General features: G+C 44.3%; 1 protein-coding gene across 1 annotated transcript in view; it reads left to right on the forward strand.

Moving 5' to 3' along the window:
- LOC126253115 (rap guanine nucleotide exchange factor 4) overlaps positions 1-21,546 on the forward strand; it is a 468,034-nt gene that overhangs the window by 293,543 nt on the left and 152,945 nt on the right. The window contains exon 5 of the mRNA XM_049954233.1: positions 5,737-5,920. Within this exon, the coding sequence (XP_049810190.1) occupies positions 5,737-5,920 (184 nt within the window). The remainder of the gene's footprint in view (positions 1-5,736; positions 5,921-21,546) is intronic.

Below are 21,546 nucleotides of genomic sequence, written 5' to 3' on the forward strand. Positions count from 1 at the left end.
ACCGCCCAGAAGTGTACCTCACTCTCCATAGAACCTTGCACGTGGCGTAAATAGCACGTTTCGCTAAACCCGGCGGAACTTCCTTTCCATGTAGAGTGGACCTTAAACTTGTGTCTTTAAAACAGGTCGGTGTGTAGGGAGGGTGAGGTCCGGGCATAGAGTTCCTGGTGCTGCTGCTAACTTTCAGACTGATGCTTCCGCCGTTTTCACAGCAGGCCGTTCCTGACATAATTTAGCTAATGCCACATCGCTTACGGAGCTCAGTTAGAAATCGATGTCCTGGTTGACAAGACCGTCATGTATTCGTATTTCTACTGCATCTTTGATAAAGAGGATGAAACGATGCGCGTGGATTTCCGTACGCAGGACCGCCCACAGCCATGATTGCCAGCATAATGGAGAGTCACAACAGAAAAACTATTTTTCGCTCAACGCTTAAAATCAAGAATATGCTTGGGTTAATCAAAGGCCAACTAGGGCTACGAGCAGCTGACGTCTACAGCATCAGCTGCGAGTATGTCATGCAATACATCGGCCAGATGGAGCGATGCATCTTGCAGTTTTGTACCGAATATGTGAGGATCTTTCATCTCAGACACACCCACAATTCTGCAGTGGCAGAGCACAGCGTCAACGAAGGACACGTTTGTTTTTTAACAGACAATGGTACTGTGCCGCACCAAAAGGCTTCTGGGATTCGGGGTTCAGAGAGACAGTGAAAATATAAGTACATGAAGACCTCTTCATCCGGTGCAGCTTTTTCCCATTGAACTTCACATGGGGTGTGGCATTAGAAAAAATATGTCGACAGGCAGCACCGTCAACTTGTACTATGTATTCTGAAATGAATTTCTAACATAGCAACTTACTATTACCGTCTACAGTACAACAATATATCCTTCTAACGTGTCTAATGTGTCACGTCCTTTGGCCTCTTTTCACGAAGCCATGACAACTTCAACCATTGTCCTCGTAGGCTAAATGACGCGTGATGCACGCGTTTTCGTAAGGCCGCATAATTAGCAAACGATATGAAAAACAAAACATTTTTCAGCGTTCCCAGATACTGCTTACACTTGCAAAGTGTTTTAATACAAGTTGCGAGCCTTGTTTGACCCGTGGGACTTTCTTAACCAGTAAATGGACTTGTACTAATGATTGAGCTCCTGTTGGTAACTGAATGTACCTAAAAAAACTTCATATATGGTTATTGGATTAAAAGTAAGTAGACTGCTAACACTTTCCTGTTAACCTCCTAAATGTTGCCTACCATTCTCCTCGCATATCAGAAAAATCCTATTACCGTTACCTGTAGAGTCTTCTACCGCAAGGAAGCAATGGGAGAGTATGTTATCATGGGTGGCCAGTATCCTCTTTCAACAGCACAAATGCATATGTGAATTAATATGGTTCTTTATTTGCATAAACCGGGTCCTTAACTTGAATAGAGTTCATGTTTTGTGGTACAAGCTCTTTAGTAATAATCCTCTTGCAGACAGTATCGGTAATCTTGCTATTACAAACTTTAGTCTCACTGCTAGTCCGGCTATGGTCACTAATCTGGTCGTTATGTACTGCTGTAGTCTGTGATGTTAACTGAGCTCGCTCTGCACTTGTACTGACAGATGTCAAACTTGGTGAGTGAGTCACTGAGGCCATCCGATCAGCGGCGGCGGCCTAAATACATGCTGTTGAGAGGGCGTTGGCAGTTTGTTGCTCAACGGTGTGTCTCTGGCCTCCCTCGTGATAGGCGTGCTTCATCCAGCATCTACTATCAGTCTTCGCGCTACACCTTTGGCGACAGCTTACGCCAGCACATTACCAAAAACTTCTCCAGTTATTATCCGCGCAAACCAAGTGGACACTCAGCACAGTGGCTGATGGAGCAAGCGGCCATAAATGGGTAATGAGAGCTAATCAGCCACTATGCTGAGGATCAACATTATTCTGTAGAGCAAAATTTGAAAAGCTTCTTGTCTCTTCTTATCTGAACCCTTTTTGTCCATGTTTCATTACTATGCAATACTACACCAAATACAAATCCCTTCAGAAGAGTCTTCTTAGCGCTTAAATTAATATTCGATGTTAACGAACTTCTCTTTTCAGAAATTTTTTTATCATTCCACACTCCCATCCGTAAAACGGAAGTATTGTTTCTCCTAATGACAGCATCCTCTTGAATTTTCACCCCACAGAGATCCAAATGGGGGACTATTTTACCTCTGGAATATTCTACTCAGGATTATTCCCTCATCATTAAGCCATATGGTGGAGCTGCACTCCTTCGGGAAACATAACGGCCGTACTTTCCCCTTCCTTTCTGCCGTACACCGTACCAGCATATCAAGACCTTGCTGGCTCATGTTTGGGACCAGATTAGCCAGTCATCCAGACTGATGGCCCTGCAAACTGCTGAAAAATCTGTTGCCCTTTCATTTCTTCTCCTGTGGGGTTCCTACAGCTATCACTGCATCCTACAAATCTGTCGCTATCGGTTTCCATTCTTCCTTCGTATTCTTCTGTTTCTTTCATGGCCTCCTTTACCCCATCTAACCAGACAACATTCAATCTTCCTCTTCTCCTTGTTCCTTGTAGACGGTACATCAAGATCTTCTTTCGCTGTCTGTCATTTCTCATTCGCGTTGTATGCTCATATCAGGCGAGCAGTCATTCTTCTATTCTGTGTGTGATGCTTTCGTTAGTATGTGTCACTTCCCTGATCGTTGTATTTATTGATTGGTCTCGCCGAGATATCCTACACGATCTTCTGAGAGAGTACATTTCTGCAACTCTCAATTTGTTTTTATTTTTTCAAGTAAGCTCGTAGCACTCGCATCCATAGGTCGTTATAGGCTCTACAATGCTTCTAAAGAGCATCTTCTTTACTTTCCAAGTTATCTTTAGAATACCGTAACAGAGGTTTTACCTTATGGATTGCTGCTTTCCAGTGGGCTACTTGTTGCTGTGTTTCTCAGTTACTTGTTCTATCTTCCGATATTATGTTACCCAAATATTTAAATTTTTACGAGCCTTTATGTGCTGGTCTTCCCGCATTTTCCCCATTTCACAGGTATTAATCTTTCGAAAATTTGCTTTCAATCCCCACTTATCGTATTTTTCAAATAATTTTCTTAGCATAGAGAGAGGTCATCTTCATTGGCCACCACTATCAGATCGTCTGTGGAGAACAAGGTGTACAAACATTGATCCTTTGTTATCTGAATGCCCATTCCTGCAGATTATCTCCTCCACAAGTCCGAGACTATCTGAATGTACGAGGGTCGTTCCGAAAGTAATGGCTCTTATTTTCATTCATGGAAACTACAGGAGATACATAAATCACAACAGCATAGCTAAATAGAGCAATATTTCAGCTACAGACTAATTTTTCCGCGTAGTCACCACTATTCGTTACGCACTTTGCCAACTATGAACCACAGCCTGCATACCACGCTTATAAAAATCGGAACCAGCGGAGGCTAACCACTTTCTTATAGCTTTGACAACAATGTCCGAGTCTTGAAAATGTTCACCACGTAGTCCATCTTTCAGAAGCCCAAAGAGATGGAAGTCTGAAGGCGCTAAACCGGGACTGTACGGTGGATGCGGTAAGACAGTCTAGCCGAATTCTGCAATGAGTTGCGTGGTCGCGGCGCTGGTGTGAGGCCTGGCGTTACCATGTTGCAGGTGAAAATTGGTCTTTTTCTCTGGCCTTACCCTGGAAATTCGGGCTTTCAGCTTAGTCAGTGTCGTCTTGTAGGACATCCAAAAGAACTACACCCTGGCTATCTCAGAAGATTGTGCACATCACTTTGCCTGAAGGTGGCTGTGTCTTGAATTTCTTCTTTGACGGAGAATTCCATGGACTATCTTTTGGATTCCAGCTCGCAGTAGCGACACCACGTCTCATGTCCGGTGACGATGCCATTCAGAAAATTGTCACCAACTTCACATTGGTCCAGCAGGTCCCGCCAAATTTCCATTCGATGAGTCTTTTCCGCGGAACCCATCTCGCAGAGACTTTGCGATAACCAACATGTTCCAACATTGTTTCCACGGCAAGACAGTCGGCATTCAGCGTTGCACACAATTCTCTGGTCGTTATCCGCCGGTCAACACGGATGAGTTGATCAAGACGTTCTTCATTGCTAGGGATGACAGCCTTGCGGGATCGACCGGGCCGTGGCTTGTCATGCACACCCTTTTCACTACCTTGAAAATGCTGTACTCATCGCCTAACACAGCTCACGTCTATTGTATCGTCTCTATACTGCTTTAGCAAGCGGCGATGGATTTCAATCGGCGCAATTTCTTCAGCAGTGTGGAATTCAAACGCTCATCGCTGTTTTGTACGCACGTCCACATCAGACTCTATTTTGGAACACCCTGCTGGTGCCAACTACTGCAGAACAGCAGAACCACCTGCAAATGAAAGAGGAAGGTTCAAGCATTAGCACTTCACCAACGACATCTGGCGCAGACATTCGAAGTCACCACAAAAAGAGAAGGCATTACGTTCGGAACGACCCTACCATATTTTAAATAATGTAGGAGGCAAGTAGCATTCCTGTTTTAATTCTTTGGTAATTTTGAAAGGCTGTGACGAAACTTCATTCTCCACTTTGCTTACACACTCTGCAATCTCGTATAGGCTGCATATAGTTTTCAAGCTGACTCCTTCTCAGAACTTCAGTTTCTTCAGCGTGTCTGTGTCATACGCCTTCTCGAGATAATGAACACTAACTGGCTATTCAGATTCCTTTCCAGTCTCTTTGCCATTAGTCGTCTTAAAGGAATAGTCTTGTCAAGACACAAAGGAATTAATGAAGTTAGGTGCCAGTGGGCACTGATTTATTCAATGAGGTAAGTTGAAAATTTGTGCCGGATCGAGATTCGAATCCAGGCCTTCTGCTTACTGGGCAGATCGGTGACCACTAAACGATCCAAACACAGTGGTCACTATAACCACACGTACTGCCCTAGCATGCCCCCCGTTAGACCCAGATTCTCAACTTACACTACACACTAGTGAAGTAATGCTCTAGTTCAATGACCTTACTATTCGCGGCATCTCACCAGTTCCCACAAGAGTTCGAGCATGGTGTGCATCTGTACTGAAGGTGTCATTAGCTGTCATCATCTTAATTATATATGTGGTGTCTGTTCTTTCGCACATGTCCATTCTAGGGTAGAGCGTGCGGTTGCGGTAACCACTGTGCCCGGATGGCGTAGTGGTCAGTGCGTCTGCCCAGTAAGCCGATTACGCAGGTTCGAATCCTACTCGGGCACAAATTTTCAACTTGCCCCATTGATACAAATCAGAGCCCATTGGCAGCTAATGTCTTTAATTTCTTTTTGTCTTGATTCGAAGTGTCTGTTCTTTTCGATATGTTCGAAAGAATACACACTGTATATATTCCCTTCTGGAATCTACTTAGCTCTTTAAGAACGACGTACGTGCCTGGTCTGTCCATAGATACACCCCCTTTAGGTAGCACCTGTGATACAGCTATATGTATCATAGAGGTTCGCAAACCACCCCACCTCGGCAAGGTCCATGGTTCGTGGGGTTTGGGAGGAGGAGGATTTACTATCATAGAAGCCAATTTGCAAATTTAGAAGTGACACATTGCAGACATTACCTGAAGGAAAGATGGGGATAAATCAGTAGCTTTTATAAAACATTAGCAAATAAAGTTTCCTGTTGCCTGACGAGCATGTTTGTGTGGTCGACAGTGAGCTGCGAACAGCCGTTCAAAGACAAGAACCTGCTGTACCAGTTCTGGCAGGACATGGAAGGCGCCATGGCGATGCCCACAGAGGACGACGTGGCACAGGCCGAGGACCAGCTCAGCTCCAGCCTCAACTCGCTCATCCAGCGCGGGCCTGACGCCACCATGCGCATGATCCTGCGCAAGCCGTGAGTACTCGCTCTCTCTCTCTCTCTCTCTCTCTCTCTCTCTCTCTCTCTCTCTCTCACTCACTCACTCTCCTATGCCAAATTACACTAATTATGTAGCGTCGTCAAGAAAAACAGTGTCGCTGAGCTCTTCTTCAGTCCGAAGACTGGTTCGATCGGGAGAGAGGGCGGGGCGCGTGGGGAGGGTGAAACCGATACAGTGACTTCAGGTAACACGACCTTGGTTCGCTGCCAGGCCACTTGGAGCGTTGCAAGTTTATCAGTCCATCAACTCGTTTTCTCATTGAATCACTGGTGGAAGTAAAGCTGTGAGGACGGGGCGTGAGTCGTGCTTGGGTAGCTCAGTTGGTAGAGCACTTGCCCGCGAAAGGCAGAGGTCCCGAGTTCGAGTCTCGGTCCGGCACACAGTTTTAATCTGCCAGGAAGTTTCATATCAGCGCACACTCCTCTGCAGAGTGAAAATGTCATTCTGGAAACATCCCTTAGGCTGTGGCTAAGCCATGTCTCCTCAATATCCCTTCTTGCAGGAGTGCTAGCTCTGCAAGGTTCGCAGGAGAGCTTCTGTGAAGTTTGGAAAGTAGGAGACGAGGTACTGGCGGAAGTAAAGCTGTGAGGACGGGGCGTGAGTCGTGCTTGGGTAGCTCAGTTGGTAGAGCACTTGCCCGCGAAAGGCAAAGGTCCCGAGTTCGAGTCTCGGTCCCGCACACAGTTTTAATCTGCCAGGAAGTTTCTGAATCACTTAAAGTCGTCCGTATTTATTTTCGTGTCGTAATAAACGGAAGCTGGTTTTATAGCATTGTGTTCCTGATTACCACTTCGTTTGTGTATTGCACTCATTGAATTGCGTTGTGAAAAATGTCGCTCTTGTTCTGACTGATTTTTGCTCACGTCCGTAGTTTTGTGTGGAGTGAGTGATTTCATATTTGTGTCGGTTTTATATGAAACAGAAGCTGGTTTCGTCACAGTGTTCTGATGACATTTGTTTCTGCTTACGAACACTTGTGTGATCTGCTCGATTTAAATGCGTTGTAATAATACTGCTTGTATTCTTCTTTTATTTTTGTTCGCATCTGGTTTCGTACTTTTCGTATTTAATGGAGAACTCCATGCTAGCAGCTTTCGACAGAACTTGTGCTCAACAAGATATACGAACGACTGATCATTGCCGGCCGTTGTGGCCGAGCGGTTCTAGGCTCTTCAGTCCGGAACCGCTCTTCTGCTACGGTCGCAGGTTCGAATCCTGCCTCTGGCATGATGTGTGTGATGTCCTTCGGTTAGTTACGTTAAAGTAGTTCTAAGTCTAGGGGACGGATGACCTCAGATGTTAAGTCCCATAGTGCTTAGAGCCATTTGAACCATTTGAAAGAATAGTACGTAATTCTGCTCTAAATGGTGTTGCTTCCTACGACTGAGTATGTTTTGTAGTATTAGTAACCGATTCTGTCAAAAGATGCTGACATGAAGTTCTCCATTGAATGCGAGAAAGCACGAAAAACGTAAGCGCACAAAAATTTAAGTATAATACAACGCAGTTAAATCGAGCAGCTCACCCATGTATTCGTAGGCAAGAACAAATGGACATGAGTCCATAGAACCTCATGCGATGAAACCAGCTTATATTATGCATGAAACAAAAAAGGTAATTTTTCTCTACAAAATGTTACAAATGCGATCAAAAATGAAGCAGAATTTGAGCAATACAGCTAAAATGCAATTAAACGACTGCAACACACGCAAGTAGTAGCATCAGAACACAGTGTGATAAAACAAACTTCTGTATTACGTCAGATAATTGAGGTTTTGATATGTACTAAAGCGGAAGTATTTCCAGTTGGTAATGGCCACAATGTCGAAATAGTAACTTTAGGTTCTACAAATAAATAATTTTACAGTAGTAAGGCGACCGTAATGTTATATATAAAATTCTAGATGACTGTTAACGTAGCTACGAGAAGTTAATCATGGCTTTTCGCTGGGATTTCTCGAATATATTTCTTTGCATGGTCACAAAAACTTTGTTTCCAGGCACACTCACCACTACTAGACTGTGAGGCCCACCCATGAAGAACAAATAAACATTTTCTTTATGTCAAAAAGAAATTAAAGACATTAGATGCCAGTGGGCTTTGATTTATATCAATAGGGCAAGTTGAAAATTTACGCCAAGCCGGGTTTCAATCCCGGGTCTCCTACTTACTAGGCAGCTGCGGTGACCAGTATGTCACTCGGACACAGAGGTCACCACATCCTCACGGACTAACCTCATTGTACAACTCCCGTCAGACCCAAATTCTAACTTACACCACACACTAATGATGCAGTGGTGCACTTATATATATTCATTTAAATCTCGTGTTTCTAATTGAAAGTACGTATTTTCGCGCCGTATTTTCTCGTACTTTCCCTGCCAGACCACTTGCAGCGCTGCAGAACTGTTGTTCTCTTTCCGTATCTTAACATGGGCCTTGCAATTCATATACTTTGGTGTTCTGTGGATTTGACGCGGCTCTATACGCTAATCTATGCTCTCAAAGTGTCATCTTGGCCCAACTACTGCAAACTACATTCATTTGCAGTTGCCTACTGTATTCCAGACCTGTAAACGGAGGTCAACTGGAAATAGTATCTCGTGAATCCTCATTTATATGGATTCCTTTATAGTGCTCTCCCAATAGGCGCTTGCTCGTCCTAGCACTTTATTGTTCTGAAATTCAAAATTGTGGTCTTCCTTCACGCTCCGCTCTTCTATTGGTGGTTTCTCCGTGTGCCAGTCGTACGTACCTAAAGTGTTCTTCTCAGTGCTGCCTTTGCTCGATGTATTGGTGGCCACATTTACAAGAAATGCTGTATATACCAGTGTCCCAGGTACCTTCAGTTTCAGTGGGTCTTTCGCAAAGCCGAGGTACTCTCTCGTCTTAAGCGGTAGTCGGAAGACAGTTTTTCATGTTGGATCTTTCAAGCAGCCACGTAATTTTGGCTGAGAGTGGTCTTACGTAAGGAGGGAAAGCGAGTCTCCTGTCTTCTTCGTCGCTTTCTTGATTTGCTTTCTCTCTTCTCTTCTCGAATGCCTTACTGATATATTCTTTACTGTATCCATTTCTGCGGACACTTTCTTCAAGTGTTGTATTTCGGCTGCAAAGTTTCCCTATCGCAGATGACTGGCGTCCTGTGTGTCTGGGAGGTTAGCAGTGTCTGCTGTTGGTTAATATTTCTAAGTATTCCTTGCTTCCCACAAAGAGAGCTAAGTTATTTGCAAATCTGAGAATTGAAAATAGGTCCTCTTTCATTTTTAATCTTCTCATAGAGGTACTTTCACTTCGTACACCGCATGTTCCACGTGCATATTCAACCATAAATGCGATACTCCGCGTCCCTGCATTAGACTGTTCTTCTCAGGAACTTTTAAACCCAGATTTCCTGTTTAATTTTATAGCTCCCACCCATTTTCTGCCATCTTATTTGACTGCATACTCGAAGCCTTTCTCTCCGTCTACGAATGAAAAGATGAGCGTCAAAATACAACGCCAACTTTCTGATGAAACTGAGTAGTCCTTAGCATACAAACAGAACACAAGGTGAATCTTCAGGTTTTGGCGGCGCAAAGACTGTTCCATTAAGTTTCGGGTGTGCAGCCGCAAGAAATCTCCTTCTTCTAATATTTCGGCTGTATACCGTTCAGCCATCTTCAGAGTGAGCCGCAAGACTGCCGCTCCAGTTTTTTTTTTTTTTTTTTTTTTTTCTTTATTGTGATTTCATTCCCCTGCCCCATACGGGCAGGGGAGGGCTGTCAGCAGCACAATCCGCCGCTCTTCAGCCGAGTGATATGACAATTAAAACAAGAATAAAATAATACATACATAAGGAGGTTGCCGCTCCAGTACTCGATTCGTCCCTTTATACTGTTGTACCGCGCGACTGCGCATGCGGCCACAGATGCAAATGCGCCAGAGACGTTGGTCGACGGCAGAGACGTGCATAATGCGCGAGTTGTATCTATGACTCCGCAGTTGATCTGTATTGGCATACCGATATATCATTGTGAGCTGCACTGTGACGACGTCTTAGCGAGTTTATTACGGCAAGTGCCGGATTCCATGATTTATCAAGATTGAAACCCCTATCTCTATTAATTAAATTCGTCGTCAAGCGAATTTCAATTGCCTTCTTCACTATCGAATCCCAAAATGATGACGTAGTTGCCAAAATTTCGACGTATTCATACAACATACTGTGACCATTATCAATACAGTGCTCTGCCACTGCCGACTTGTTAGGTTGTAAAAGTCGTGTGTACCTCTGGTGTTCTGTACATCTTTCTTGGACAGTACGAGTTGTTTGTCCGATGTAAGAAAGGCCTCTCCTTAACAATAGCAGAGCCAGCTTTCGTTAAAATCTTGCCAGATTAGTACATTTTATAAAAACGACGTCTATGAATAAGATTTTAACAAAAGCTGGCTCTGCTATTGTTAAGGAGAGGATCCACTTTACTCGCCGAAAATTAGACCTGGTTTCTGAAGAACTTTATCGCCTGCACCTGAAGATGTCTGTGGAGATACTCCAATTCTTGGAATTGGATTGATGGTACAACTTGGGCCAAATCAGACTGGATTCGTGAGGTGGCCACATCCCGACAGACTGCAAAATTTAGTCGACTGAAGACGACATCGCAGCGGGAAACTGTTATTCGACGCCCTGTTATTAATATGACAGGTAGAGATTTGGACGATGCTACGATGATGGTTTTGAGTAAGGGACTGAATTTTGCACCCACGCCACAGGTTCTGCCATTGCCTTAGTTTATCAGCGCCATTGAAGAAGCTGTTCGACCACTTCCCTCTGATTCAGCAGAGGAAATAAGACGTGAAACATGCCGTGCAATTATGAAGGCTCGCCCACAAAGGAGCAATATATCTGTGGCAGAGAGGACTGCTCTAAGCAAGCTTCACCTGGATACTCAGACGGTGGTACTCCCAGCAGATAAAGGTAATGCTACTGTTTTATTGTCTCGGGACGAATACCATGATAAAATGTACAATTTATTGAGTGATAGCATGTACCGGAAGATCAGCAGGGATGCCACTAATCGAGTGGTGAAGAAAACTGTTTCGCTTCTGAATGATTCTCCCTTTCCACCAGAAGTTGATCGGAGATTGAAACAAAGTGGTCCGGTGCCTCCTAGACTTTATGGACTACCAAAGGTCCACAAGAAAGATGTTCCTCTACGCCCCATAGTGAGAAACATAGGCTCTCCGACCTATGACGTTGCCAAACATCTGGCATCATTGTTGAGGCCTCTTGTGGGAAAATGTACTCACCACATAAGAAACTCGCATAACTTCATTAGTAAACTGGAATCATTGAAAATGAACCCGTCTGATATATTTGTTAGTTTTAATGTGGTGGCTTTATTTACAAAGGTTCCCCTTCCAGAATCTCTACAACTTATTGAAAGAAGTTTTGACAAAGAGATTTCAGCTTTCTTTAAACATGTTCTGACCTCCACATATTTCTTATTTAACAACGAATTTTTTGAACAGACGTACGGAGTCGCCATGGGTAGTCCCTTATCCCCTGTGGTGGCCAGTTTATTTATGGAGGACTTCTAGAAGAAGGCGCTTGAATCTGCTGACTTGAAACCCACGGTATTCTGGAGGTATGTTGATGACACCTTTGTAGTTTGGCCCCATGGTGAAGACAACTTGCAAGACTTCTTAAGACATCTGAACTCCCTCCACGATCAAATAAAGTTCACAATGGAAGTTGAAAAGGAGGGATGCCTTCCATTCTTGAATGCTTTGGTTCGGCGCAGAGAGGATGGCACTTTGGGACATGAGGTGTATAGGAAGCCGACGCACACCGATCTGTATTTACGTGCAAATAGCTGCCACCATCCTGCCAGACAATGAGTGTTCTCCGAACTTTGACTCACGAGCGCATATTATTTCTGACGAAATCAGTCTGCAAGATGAACTTTCCCACTTACAAAGAGTGTATGAAGACAATGGGTACTCTCCACAACAAATACAGAGGGCACTGAAAATGAAACCGAAAGAGGCCACAAAGAAAGCAGAAGAAGATGAAGAAACCTTTAAATCGATGGCCTTCCTGCCATATGTGGGTAGCCTCTCATCAAAAATAGGACGCATTCTCGGCAGACACAAAGTAAAAGTGATTTTTCGTCCTCCACCTAAGACAGCTGCACTCGTGGGATCCGTCAAAGATGATTTGCTGCTCCGAAAATCTGGAGTTTACAAAATCATGTGAATGTGGCCTTTCTTACATCGGACAAACAACTCGTACTGTCCAAGAAAGATGTACAGAACACCGGAGGTCCACACGACTTCTACAACTTAACAAGTCGGCAGTAGCAGAGCACTATATTGATAATGGTCACAGTATGACAACGTCGAAATTTTGGCAACTACGTCATCCTTTTGGGACTGGATAGTGAAGGAGGCAATTGAAATTCGCTTGACGACGAATTTAATTAATAGAGATAGTGGTTTCAATCTTGATAAATCATGGAATCCGGCACTTGCTGTAATAAACTCGCTAAGACGTCGTCACAGTGCAGCTCACAGTGATATATCGATATGCCAATACAGATCAACTGCAGAGTCATAGATACAACTCGCGCATTATGCACGTCTCTGCCGTCGACCAACGTCTCTGGCGCATTTGCATCTGTGGCCGCATGCGCAGTCGCGCGGTACAACAGTATAAAGGGACGAATCGAGCACTGGAGCGGCGTTCTACAGTGCATGTTTTACAGTGAGTGTTCCGTGTTGTGTTTTTTGGGACTTGTTGCGAACGGCCATCATACTGTCGCTGGGTGTGCCTTTTATATCTTGCGAACAGAAACCAGACTGTCGCCGTGTTTTTTAATTGTCTACTATGTTACTTGTCTGATTCCTGTGTATTTTATCTACATTGCCAACCCCTTTTGCTTTCTGTTTTAACTTTCCGCATTTTACGCCATTTTACACTATAACTCACCATTTTATCGCCTGTTTTACCTTGTTTCTTTCTTCTTCCTTTATTTAAAAAAAGTCTGTAGGCTGTAGAGCAGCGTAGTAAGCTGCTGCCAGCCCGCCCTCTTCGGGGGGAATTGAAAATCAATAAAGAAAAGAAAAAAAACTAAAGAACTGGAGCGGCAGTCTTGCGGCTCACTCTGAAGATGTTGAACGTTATACAGCCGAAATATTAGAAGAAGGAGATTTCTTGCCGCTGCACACCCGAAACTTAATGGAGCAGAACACAAAGTGTCATTCTTAACAAAAGAAATCTTCGGAGGGTAATTAACTTCTGGGGCACCACAAGCAAGTGTTGTAAGACCATTACCGTTCACAGTGCATGTAAATTACCTACTAGATAACGTCGGAAGCTTTGCGAAGCTGTTTGCGAATGGTGCAGTTGTATGTATTGAAGTTGCAACGGTAGAAAATTACAGCGAAATGGAGGAAGACGACCTGAAGAGGAAGGTCCCATAGGGCAGGAATTGTCAGCTGACGCCTCAGCACAAACAAATGAAGCTCACTGGTCATAAATAAGCGGAAAGTCAAGTAATTGTATGATTACAAGATACTCACACCCATTAAATATCTGGGCAACTAGGTATGGATCGATTTAAAGTGGAAAGACTAGGCTAAACTAGCCGTAGGAAAGGGAGATGCCAGACTGATATTCATTGCAAGAATTCTCAGGAGATGTAGTCAACCCACGAGCTGGTAACGTACAAACTTCTCGTTCGACCGACACTTGACTAATGCCAGTGAGTCTGGGCCACGCACTAAATAATATCTAAAGATGAGCAGTACGTCACGTCACAGGTTCGTTTAGTAAGCGCGAAAGCTGCACGGGGATGCTCAGCCAAATCTGTTGGCAGACGCTACAAGAGAGGCGTTGAGCAGTGCAGTGCAGTTTGCTGTTAAAATGTCAGTGGATTATGTTACTAGAAGTGTCAGTCAATATGTTGATTCCTCTTACAAATGTCTCGAGAAAATACCATGAAGCCAAAATTTGCAAGGTTTAGCATGAATCACGCGTCCCGAACACCATTTGCCACTGGAACAAGAAAAAGGGAAAATAAGGTGACAGTGGTACACAAAGTACCTTCCGCCAAACACCTAAGGTTAATTGTGGAGTACGGAATTAGATGCAGATATCCTCGTTTTTTCCTTTGCTTTTTTATTTTTTTACTTTTCTTAAAGTCGTGTCTATGTTCCCACTACAGTTCCTTTTTTCTTATACATTACCCATCTGCAAACGTATTCACTTAAATTTCGTCAAGTTATTCTTTTAAACGTCCGTACAATGAGTGAAAATGCTGTCATGCTGCAAATTAAAAGGGCTGCTTCCGTATTATTGCCATTGCAAGGTGTGGCACCAGTCATCGCTCGACGAGGTACATCCAGTGGACTAAGAGAAAACCAATGAACGGTGGCCTCTATCATCATTCGTCTACCACCACATTTCACAGTGGGAATCATGTGACATGTTACATAATGTTCGACGCGGATTTTCCACTCTCAATACTCATGCTGAATGATCGGGACGTATGGGCCTAACTTCGTTTTTCATTTACATGTTACTCTTCTTCTGTCCTAGCGTCCACTGCCAACACGTTTTCAGCCATGGTAACCGGCATGTATTACTGCAGTCGTCATTCTTGGCTCAAACATAGCAAGACACCGACTTGAACTAACCAACCTTTCCAATATTTCAGTTGTTTTAATAATCTGTCCCGACTGCATCGACCAAGACGCAGATTGCTCCCCATGAACTCAGATACGGATTGAATAATGAGGAGGACTAACCCCCTATAAATGACTTGTCGGTGTCGGTTCTTACAAAATCATTAACGATTATTAATTGCAAGGGGCCAACTATTTATTGAATTGAGAGACTTGGTCCAAAATAACCCAAATTACATTTCCTCTTCGGGAGCAGACACACAAAAAAGGGAAGGACTACATATTATTAAGAATAGAAGGGATACAAAACAAACCAAGAGGATGACAAAAATTGAACTTAGGCACGATTCAACTGAATGTTAGATCGGCTTAGTAAGGCCCAAAATGGATATATAGGATGCGAACGGCCATCATCCCAAGAGGTTGTACTCTGAAATTTGTAATCACGCTGAACGAACCAGGAAACCGGTGTAGTGTCCACATGCAAACGCCCCAACATGGTTGATCATGGTGAGCCCTCGGCTACGGGATTAGATTTAACTGCGCTGATAACTAGGAGGGTTGGAACTTTAATAGTGGCAACTATTTATTTACAGCTCGTACAAAACAGATACGTGTTTCAAAGTTTTACTGACCAAAGTGTGTATAACCAGTTGTCAGCGATGTGGAAGTCGTAGGATACTCTTAGCAGTGCCAGTTGACAGTTCGAGCGGCGCGGTCTATCGCCCGACGAATTCGTAGCAGTTCTGAAGCGAATGCCGTGAAGTGTTTCCTTCAGTTTAAAAATCGAGTTGAACTCACGAGGTTCAAATGGCTCTGAGCACTATGGGACTCAACTGCTGAGGTTATTAGTCCCCTAGAAGTTAGAACTAGTCAAACCTAACTAACCTAAGGACATCACAAACATCCATGCCCGAGGCAGGATTCGAACCTGCGACCGTAGCGGTCTTGCGGTTCTAGACTGCAGCGCCTTTAACCGCACGGCCACTTCGGCCGGCTTAACTCACGAGGGCTTAAGTCAGGGGAGTGCAGTAGATGGTATAGCACTTAGCAGTCCCGTCAGTCAAACAAATAAATAACAGCTTGCACTGTACGTGCTTGAGCATTGTCCTGCAAAATGATGGTCAGGTCCTGCAGAAAGTGTCATTATTTCTGTCTCTAAGCTGGTCGTTGGTTGTGTTCGAAAAAATGAACAGCATAGAGACAGAAGTGATGACACTTTCTGCAGAACCTGACCATCATTTTGCAAGACAATGCTCAAACACGTACAGTGCAAGCCGTTACTGATTTGTTTGTCTGACGGGGCTGCTAAGTGCTGTAACACCTACTGCATTCCCCTGACTTAAGCCGTCGTGAGTTCAACTCGATTTTTAAACTGAAGGAAACACTTCACGGCATTCGCTTCAGAACTGCTACAAATTCGTTGGGCGATAGACCGCGCCGTCCGAACTGTCAACACAGCTGGCACTGCTAAGAGTATCCTACGACTTCCACATCGCTGACAACTGGTTATACACAATCATTACAAACACTGCTTTGAAGGCCAGTAAAACTTTGAAACACGTATCTATTTTGTACGAGCTGTAAATAAATAGTTGCCACTATTAAAGTTCCAACCCTCGTACATTTAATAAGAAACGAATGGAATGCCTCTAACCACGATCCTACCGTGATAACCTATGCGGTAAACTACACTTACTATAATTGACGAATCGAGGGGCAAGACTTACATTTACTGCATCTTGTCGGCGATAGCAACTCGTCAGTAATGGTATGATGTGCTGATTTTCGAGATATCAGGCTGCGGCTCTCGGCGCAGCTGCCATTCAAGTCTGTCTTTTTCCGCACCTTTCCTCGGGTCACATTGCTTAAAGCCAGAGTGCCTTCTTCCACGTCCCCGTCCAGTGTGCCCTCAAAATTCTACCCTTCCGTTTGATTTGAGCTTACACCAATAGGAATGACTCAGCCAGTAATGAATCACTGCATTCCAACACCCCACCTACCGGATATCTTTTTTGTCTCCCGATAAGTTGCCTTCCTGTACATAAAATTCTGCGAATCGGAGTTCCCAATTCCCAATGAGCTGGCTTCCCACGTTATAAGAGAGAGAAGAAGGTGCAGTCCACATGTAGTGGAGTCCAGATGCCACTAAACCTCCCCCACAAGTAGGAGAAAAAAATTAACAATGACTGTCGCATAGCTTCCCACGTGAAAGCGACGGGATGGTCATGTCTAGGCCATCCCAACTTCCCTCAGTTTTCTCGAATGACCGGTTGGCGAAAAATATAACACTGGAATGTTCTTTGAGCACAGACTAAGACTCGCAAAATAGCCTATTTTGCATTGGCAAGAACGCGTTGTCATTGTCCTTCAGTCGGAACGTTTTAGAAGTGCCTGACCACACACCACAGGGGCCGCAGCGCTAAAGAATTTTGCGATCATGCGTCTGGCTGGCGTCGTAGCAGACAATATTTTGCTTCCAGTGCAGCTTACCTGGTGCTAAGCGGTCGGGCCAATGTTCCTGCTTGTAGCGGCCCTTCCTTCGGAAGTCGCCTTTACCCCTATGGACTCTGTTTCTGCCTATGACTGGCGTTCCCTCCTGCCTGGCATGGCTCACTCACAGAGTCATGCAACTCGTTAAATAGAGGACATGTAACTAAATATGCAGAATGAAAAATGAACTAAGGTGCTTGTTAGCAGCTAGTCATTGACATAAGCCGCGATATCGACACAGGTATCTCTCAATCGGTATATTCGTTTTACCGATTTCAGTAAATTGGTGTACTTTAAGTGATCAGATTGGTGCAAGACAGGAATGTAGTCTTTCGCCCCCTATTCTTCAATCTGTACATCGAAGAAGCAATGATGGAAATGAAAGAAAGGTTCAGGAGTAGAATTAAAATTCAGGGTGAAAGGATATCAATGATACGACTCGCTGATGACATTGCTATCCAGTGAGAAAGTGAAGAAGAATTAAATCATCTGCCGAATCGAATGAGCTCTCTAATGAGTACAGAATATGGTTTGATAGTAAATCGAGGAAAGACGAAAATTACGAGAAGTAACAGAAATGAGAACAGCGAGAAACTTAACATCAGGATTGATGGTCACGAAGTAGATGAAGTTAAGGAATTCTGCTACTTAGGCAGCAAAATAACCAATGACGGACGGACCAAGGAGGATATCAAAAGCAGATTAGCAATGGCAAAAGGGGCATTCTTGGCCAAGAAAAGTATACTAGTATCAAACATAGGCGTTAATTTGAGGAAGAAGTTTCTGAGAATATACGTTTGGAGCACAACATTGTATGGTAGTGAGTCATGGACTGTGGGAAAACCGGAACAGAAGAGAATCGAAGTGGTGCCACAGACGAATGTTGAAAATTAGGTGGACTGATAAGGTAAGGAATGGCGAGGTTCTGCGCAGAATCGGAGCGGAAAGACATATGTGGAAAACACTGACAAGGAGAAGGGACAGGATGATTAGGACATCTGTTAAGACATCAGGGAATGACTTCCACGGTACTAGAGGGAGCTGTAGAGAAAGATTCTAATACATCCAGAAAATAATTGCGGACGTAGGTTGCAAGTGCTACTCTGAAATGAAAAGTTGGCACAGGAGAGGAATTCGTGGCGGGCCGCATCAAACCAGTCAGAAGGCTGACGACTCAAGAAATCGTATCGTTCCGAACCCGACTGATGCTTTTCAGGATCTGCAGATTACGTAAAAGTTTACAGTGAAAACATCTCCCAAGACGTAGCTTTAGACCAAAAACCACTTGAGCACACGATCTGGATATATTTCGCTTTGGTATCCATCAAAATCTGCTCGTTTGAATTCGCGACTTTTGGAAGGCATTCAACGTCCCTAAGTACTGATACTGTTGGTCTCCTGTTCTAGGCTGATGTTACAAGGGCGATCAAAAAGTTACCGTTCGAAAACCATACAGTCCAGAATAGGTATGTCAGTCGAGCAAAATCGCCGTGAGTGTTGAGGCAGTCATCTCACTGACGCACCAGGTGAAGACACCTTTTAGGTAAAACAGCATATCCCACTGCGTTAAGAAGTCCGTAACTGCCTGCTGCACAGTCTCTTCAATGCCTCTTTTAAGGGAACGAAGGCGTGACAATCGCATACGTTGACAGCAGTAGAATCTTTCTACCGTCTGTCCCAAATGAGGATTCTCTAAACTTTCTGAGCAGCGTTTCGCGAAAAGATCTTCTCCCCTCCAGAGATTTCCAGCATAGAATTTGGCGCACATTTCCACAACGGTTTTGACGGTCATGCTACCCCTTACACATTCTTCATTCTCTGTAGATGTCTACGGGTGTTTGTCCTTCGGCAACCGAGAAAAGAGTAACGGAACGTTGGTCCTGTTTTGATGCATTTGGTAATAACATCGTCACTGTTCACTTTTCAGCACCTACCGCACACACGTCCGAAAGACATGAATATCACACAGTGCCTCCACCGAGCGAGGTGGCGCAGTGGTTAGCACACTGGACTTGCATTCGGGAGGACGACGGTTCAATCCCGCGTCCGGCCATCCTGATTTAGGTTTTCCGTGATTTCCCTAGATCACTCCAGGCAAATGCTGGGATGGTTCCTTTGAAAGGGCACGGCCGATTTCCTTCCCCACCCTTCCCTAATCCGAGCTTGTGCTCCGTCTCTAATGAACTCGTTGTCGACGGGACGTTAAACACCATCCTACTCCTTCTCTCCTACACTGCCTCATTGTCGTTGCTTGTACACAGGCATCGGAGTCGCGCTGCGTTACAATATACGCTTCAGCAAACCCCTCAAACGGAAAATTTCTGGTGGCCCCTTAAGGTGCATTTGTACCAGCGCGCCTTGTGGCTAGTCGCCGTGAGGTTGTGCTCCCCGTCTGACATGGGAGACGCCTGCGTTCCCGTGCGCGCGACTGAGAAGCATGTGTGACTTTGCACCTGCGCATGCGCTTCCTTGACTCTTCGTTCAACGGCTGCATGCGCGTAGCGCGCAAGGGAAGTCCTACAGGTGTAAACGCACCTTTATAATTTCTCAGTTTCGCACGTCAGTCTTTGATGAGAAGTGTATCCAAAATTTCCACATCCACATACAAAACAGATAATTAGATCGGTGTCGACCTGTATTTATTCCTTTTTCGACTACTACGACACCTCACCACGTCCATGTCGACCTCTGTACTGTTTTCTGCTGAGCAAAAGCTTGCTGCAGGAATGCGGCAGTAGGTCGGGTGGGAACTGTATCTTACTCTGGAGGAGAATAGTACGTGCCATTCGAAAAACATCTTCATCAATGCAGTTATGTCAACATTGTGATTATAAATTATGTGTGACTTTGCACCTGCGCATGCGCTTCCTTGACTCTTCGTTCAACGGCTGCATGCGCGTAGCGCGCAAGGGAAGTCCTACAGGTGTAAACGCACCTTTATAATTTCTCAGTTTCGCACGTCAGTCTTTGATGAGAAGTGTATCCAAAATTTCCACATCCACATACAAAACAGATAATTAGATCGGTGTCGACCTGTATTTATTCCTTTTTCGACTACTACGACACCTCACCACGTCCATGTCGACCTCTGTACTGTTTTCTGCTGAGCAAAAGCTTGCTGCAGGAATGCGGCAGTAGGTCGGGTGGGAACTGTATCTTACTCTGGAGGAGAATAGTACGTGCCATTCGAAAAACATCTTCATCAATGCAGTTATGTCAACATTGTGATTATAAATTATTTGAGGTATTTGAGATTTAGCATCATAAATACTCTTATATTGAATCGTTTAACCTGTTCAACGCACAGATACTTTGGGAGTAACATCAGTCAAATTCTTAATTCGGTGGTGCACTTTATCAGTAACTAACGTATAAATAGTTTAATAATACTGGTTCTATGCATGCAACTGTTAAAGCGCGTTTTTCATCACTATAAACATTTCCTCTTATTTAGCTAAAATATTGTAAACTGTACTGTTTACTCGTTCATTTCTTGCTTGCAGTGGGGATGCACTGCATGTTTTACTGTAATTTCCCGCTTTAGCACTGATACTATACATAAAAATAATAGAAAATGGGAGATGAAACACAAGAAGTCTAGAAGTAAGGAAACATTTTTCGGACGGCCAATAACGAAGACAACAGGCAACCGCTGGTCGGAAGGTAGCGAGGGAAAAGAATATTCGTAAATGTACATCTACTTACGTACACCGCAAGCCGCCATACTGAACACAGAAGGAGGTAGCCTGTATTATCGAATCGGTTCGATGGCTCCCTTTAATGCGCTCTGGTCGTGATGGCGAACACTGTAAGAATACTCAAGCATAGGTCGCGGATGTGTATCACACGCGGTCACCATAACAGATGCTCTGAACTTTCCTAGAGTTCTCCCAATGAAACTACGCTGATCATCGCCTTGTCTACAACCAATCTTATACGCTCGTTCCATTTCACACAGTTTTATGCAGTCATGGACTGTGCGGCTGATCCCTGCGGAGGTTCGAGTCCTCCCTCGGGCATGGGTGTGTGTGTTTGTCCTTAGGATAATTTAGGTTAAGTAGTGTGTAAGCTTAGGGACTGATGACCGTAGCAGTTAAGTCCCATAGGATTTCACACACATTTGAACACAGTTTTACAACGGTATAACTAGATATGTAACTGACGCGACTGTGTCAAGCAACACCACCATGGTACTACTGAACGACGAAAGTTTCCCGTGCCCTACAGCGTCATCAGCATTCACAGATGCTACTGACCCTACCATTCATATTCTTTGTGTACACAGGGTGAGTTTGCCACCAGGGGACAAACTGTAGGACGCGCCTGCTGAGAGAGGAGCAAACAGGTCAGAAGAACATCAGACCGGAAATGCGTTTCAAGGGAGGTACACCCACTTGAAGGTGGAGATGAAAGATCTTCGACGGTGTAGGTTTCAATGAT

This window comes from Schistocerca nitens, chromosome 4, assembly GCF_023898315.1.
Source record: "Schistocerca nitens isolate TAMUIC-IGC-003100 chromosome 4, iqSchNite1.1, whole genome shotgun sequence".
Classification (NCBI taxonomy): Eukaryota; Metazoa; Arthropoda; class Insecta; order Orthoptera; family Acrididae; genus Schistocerca; species Schistocerca nitens.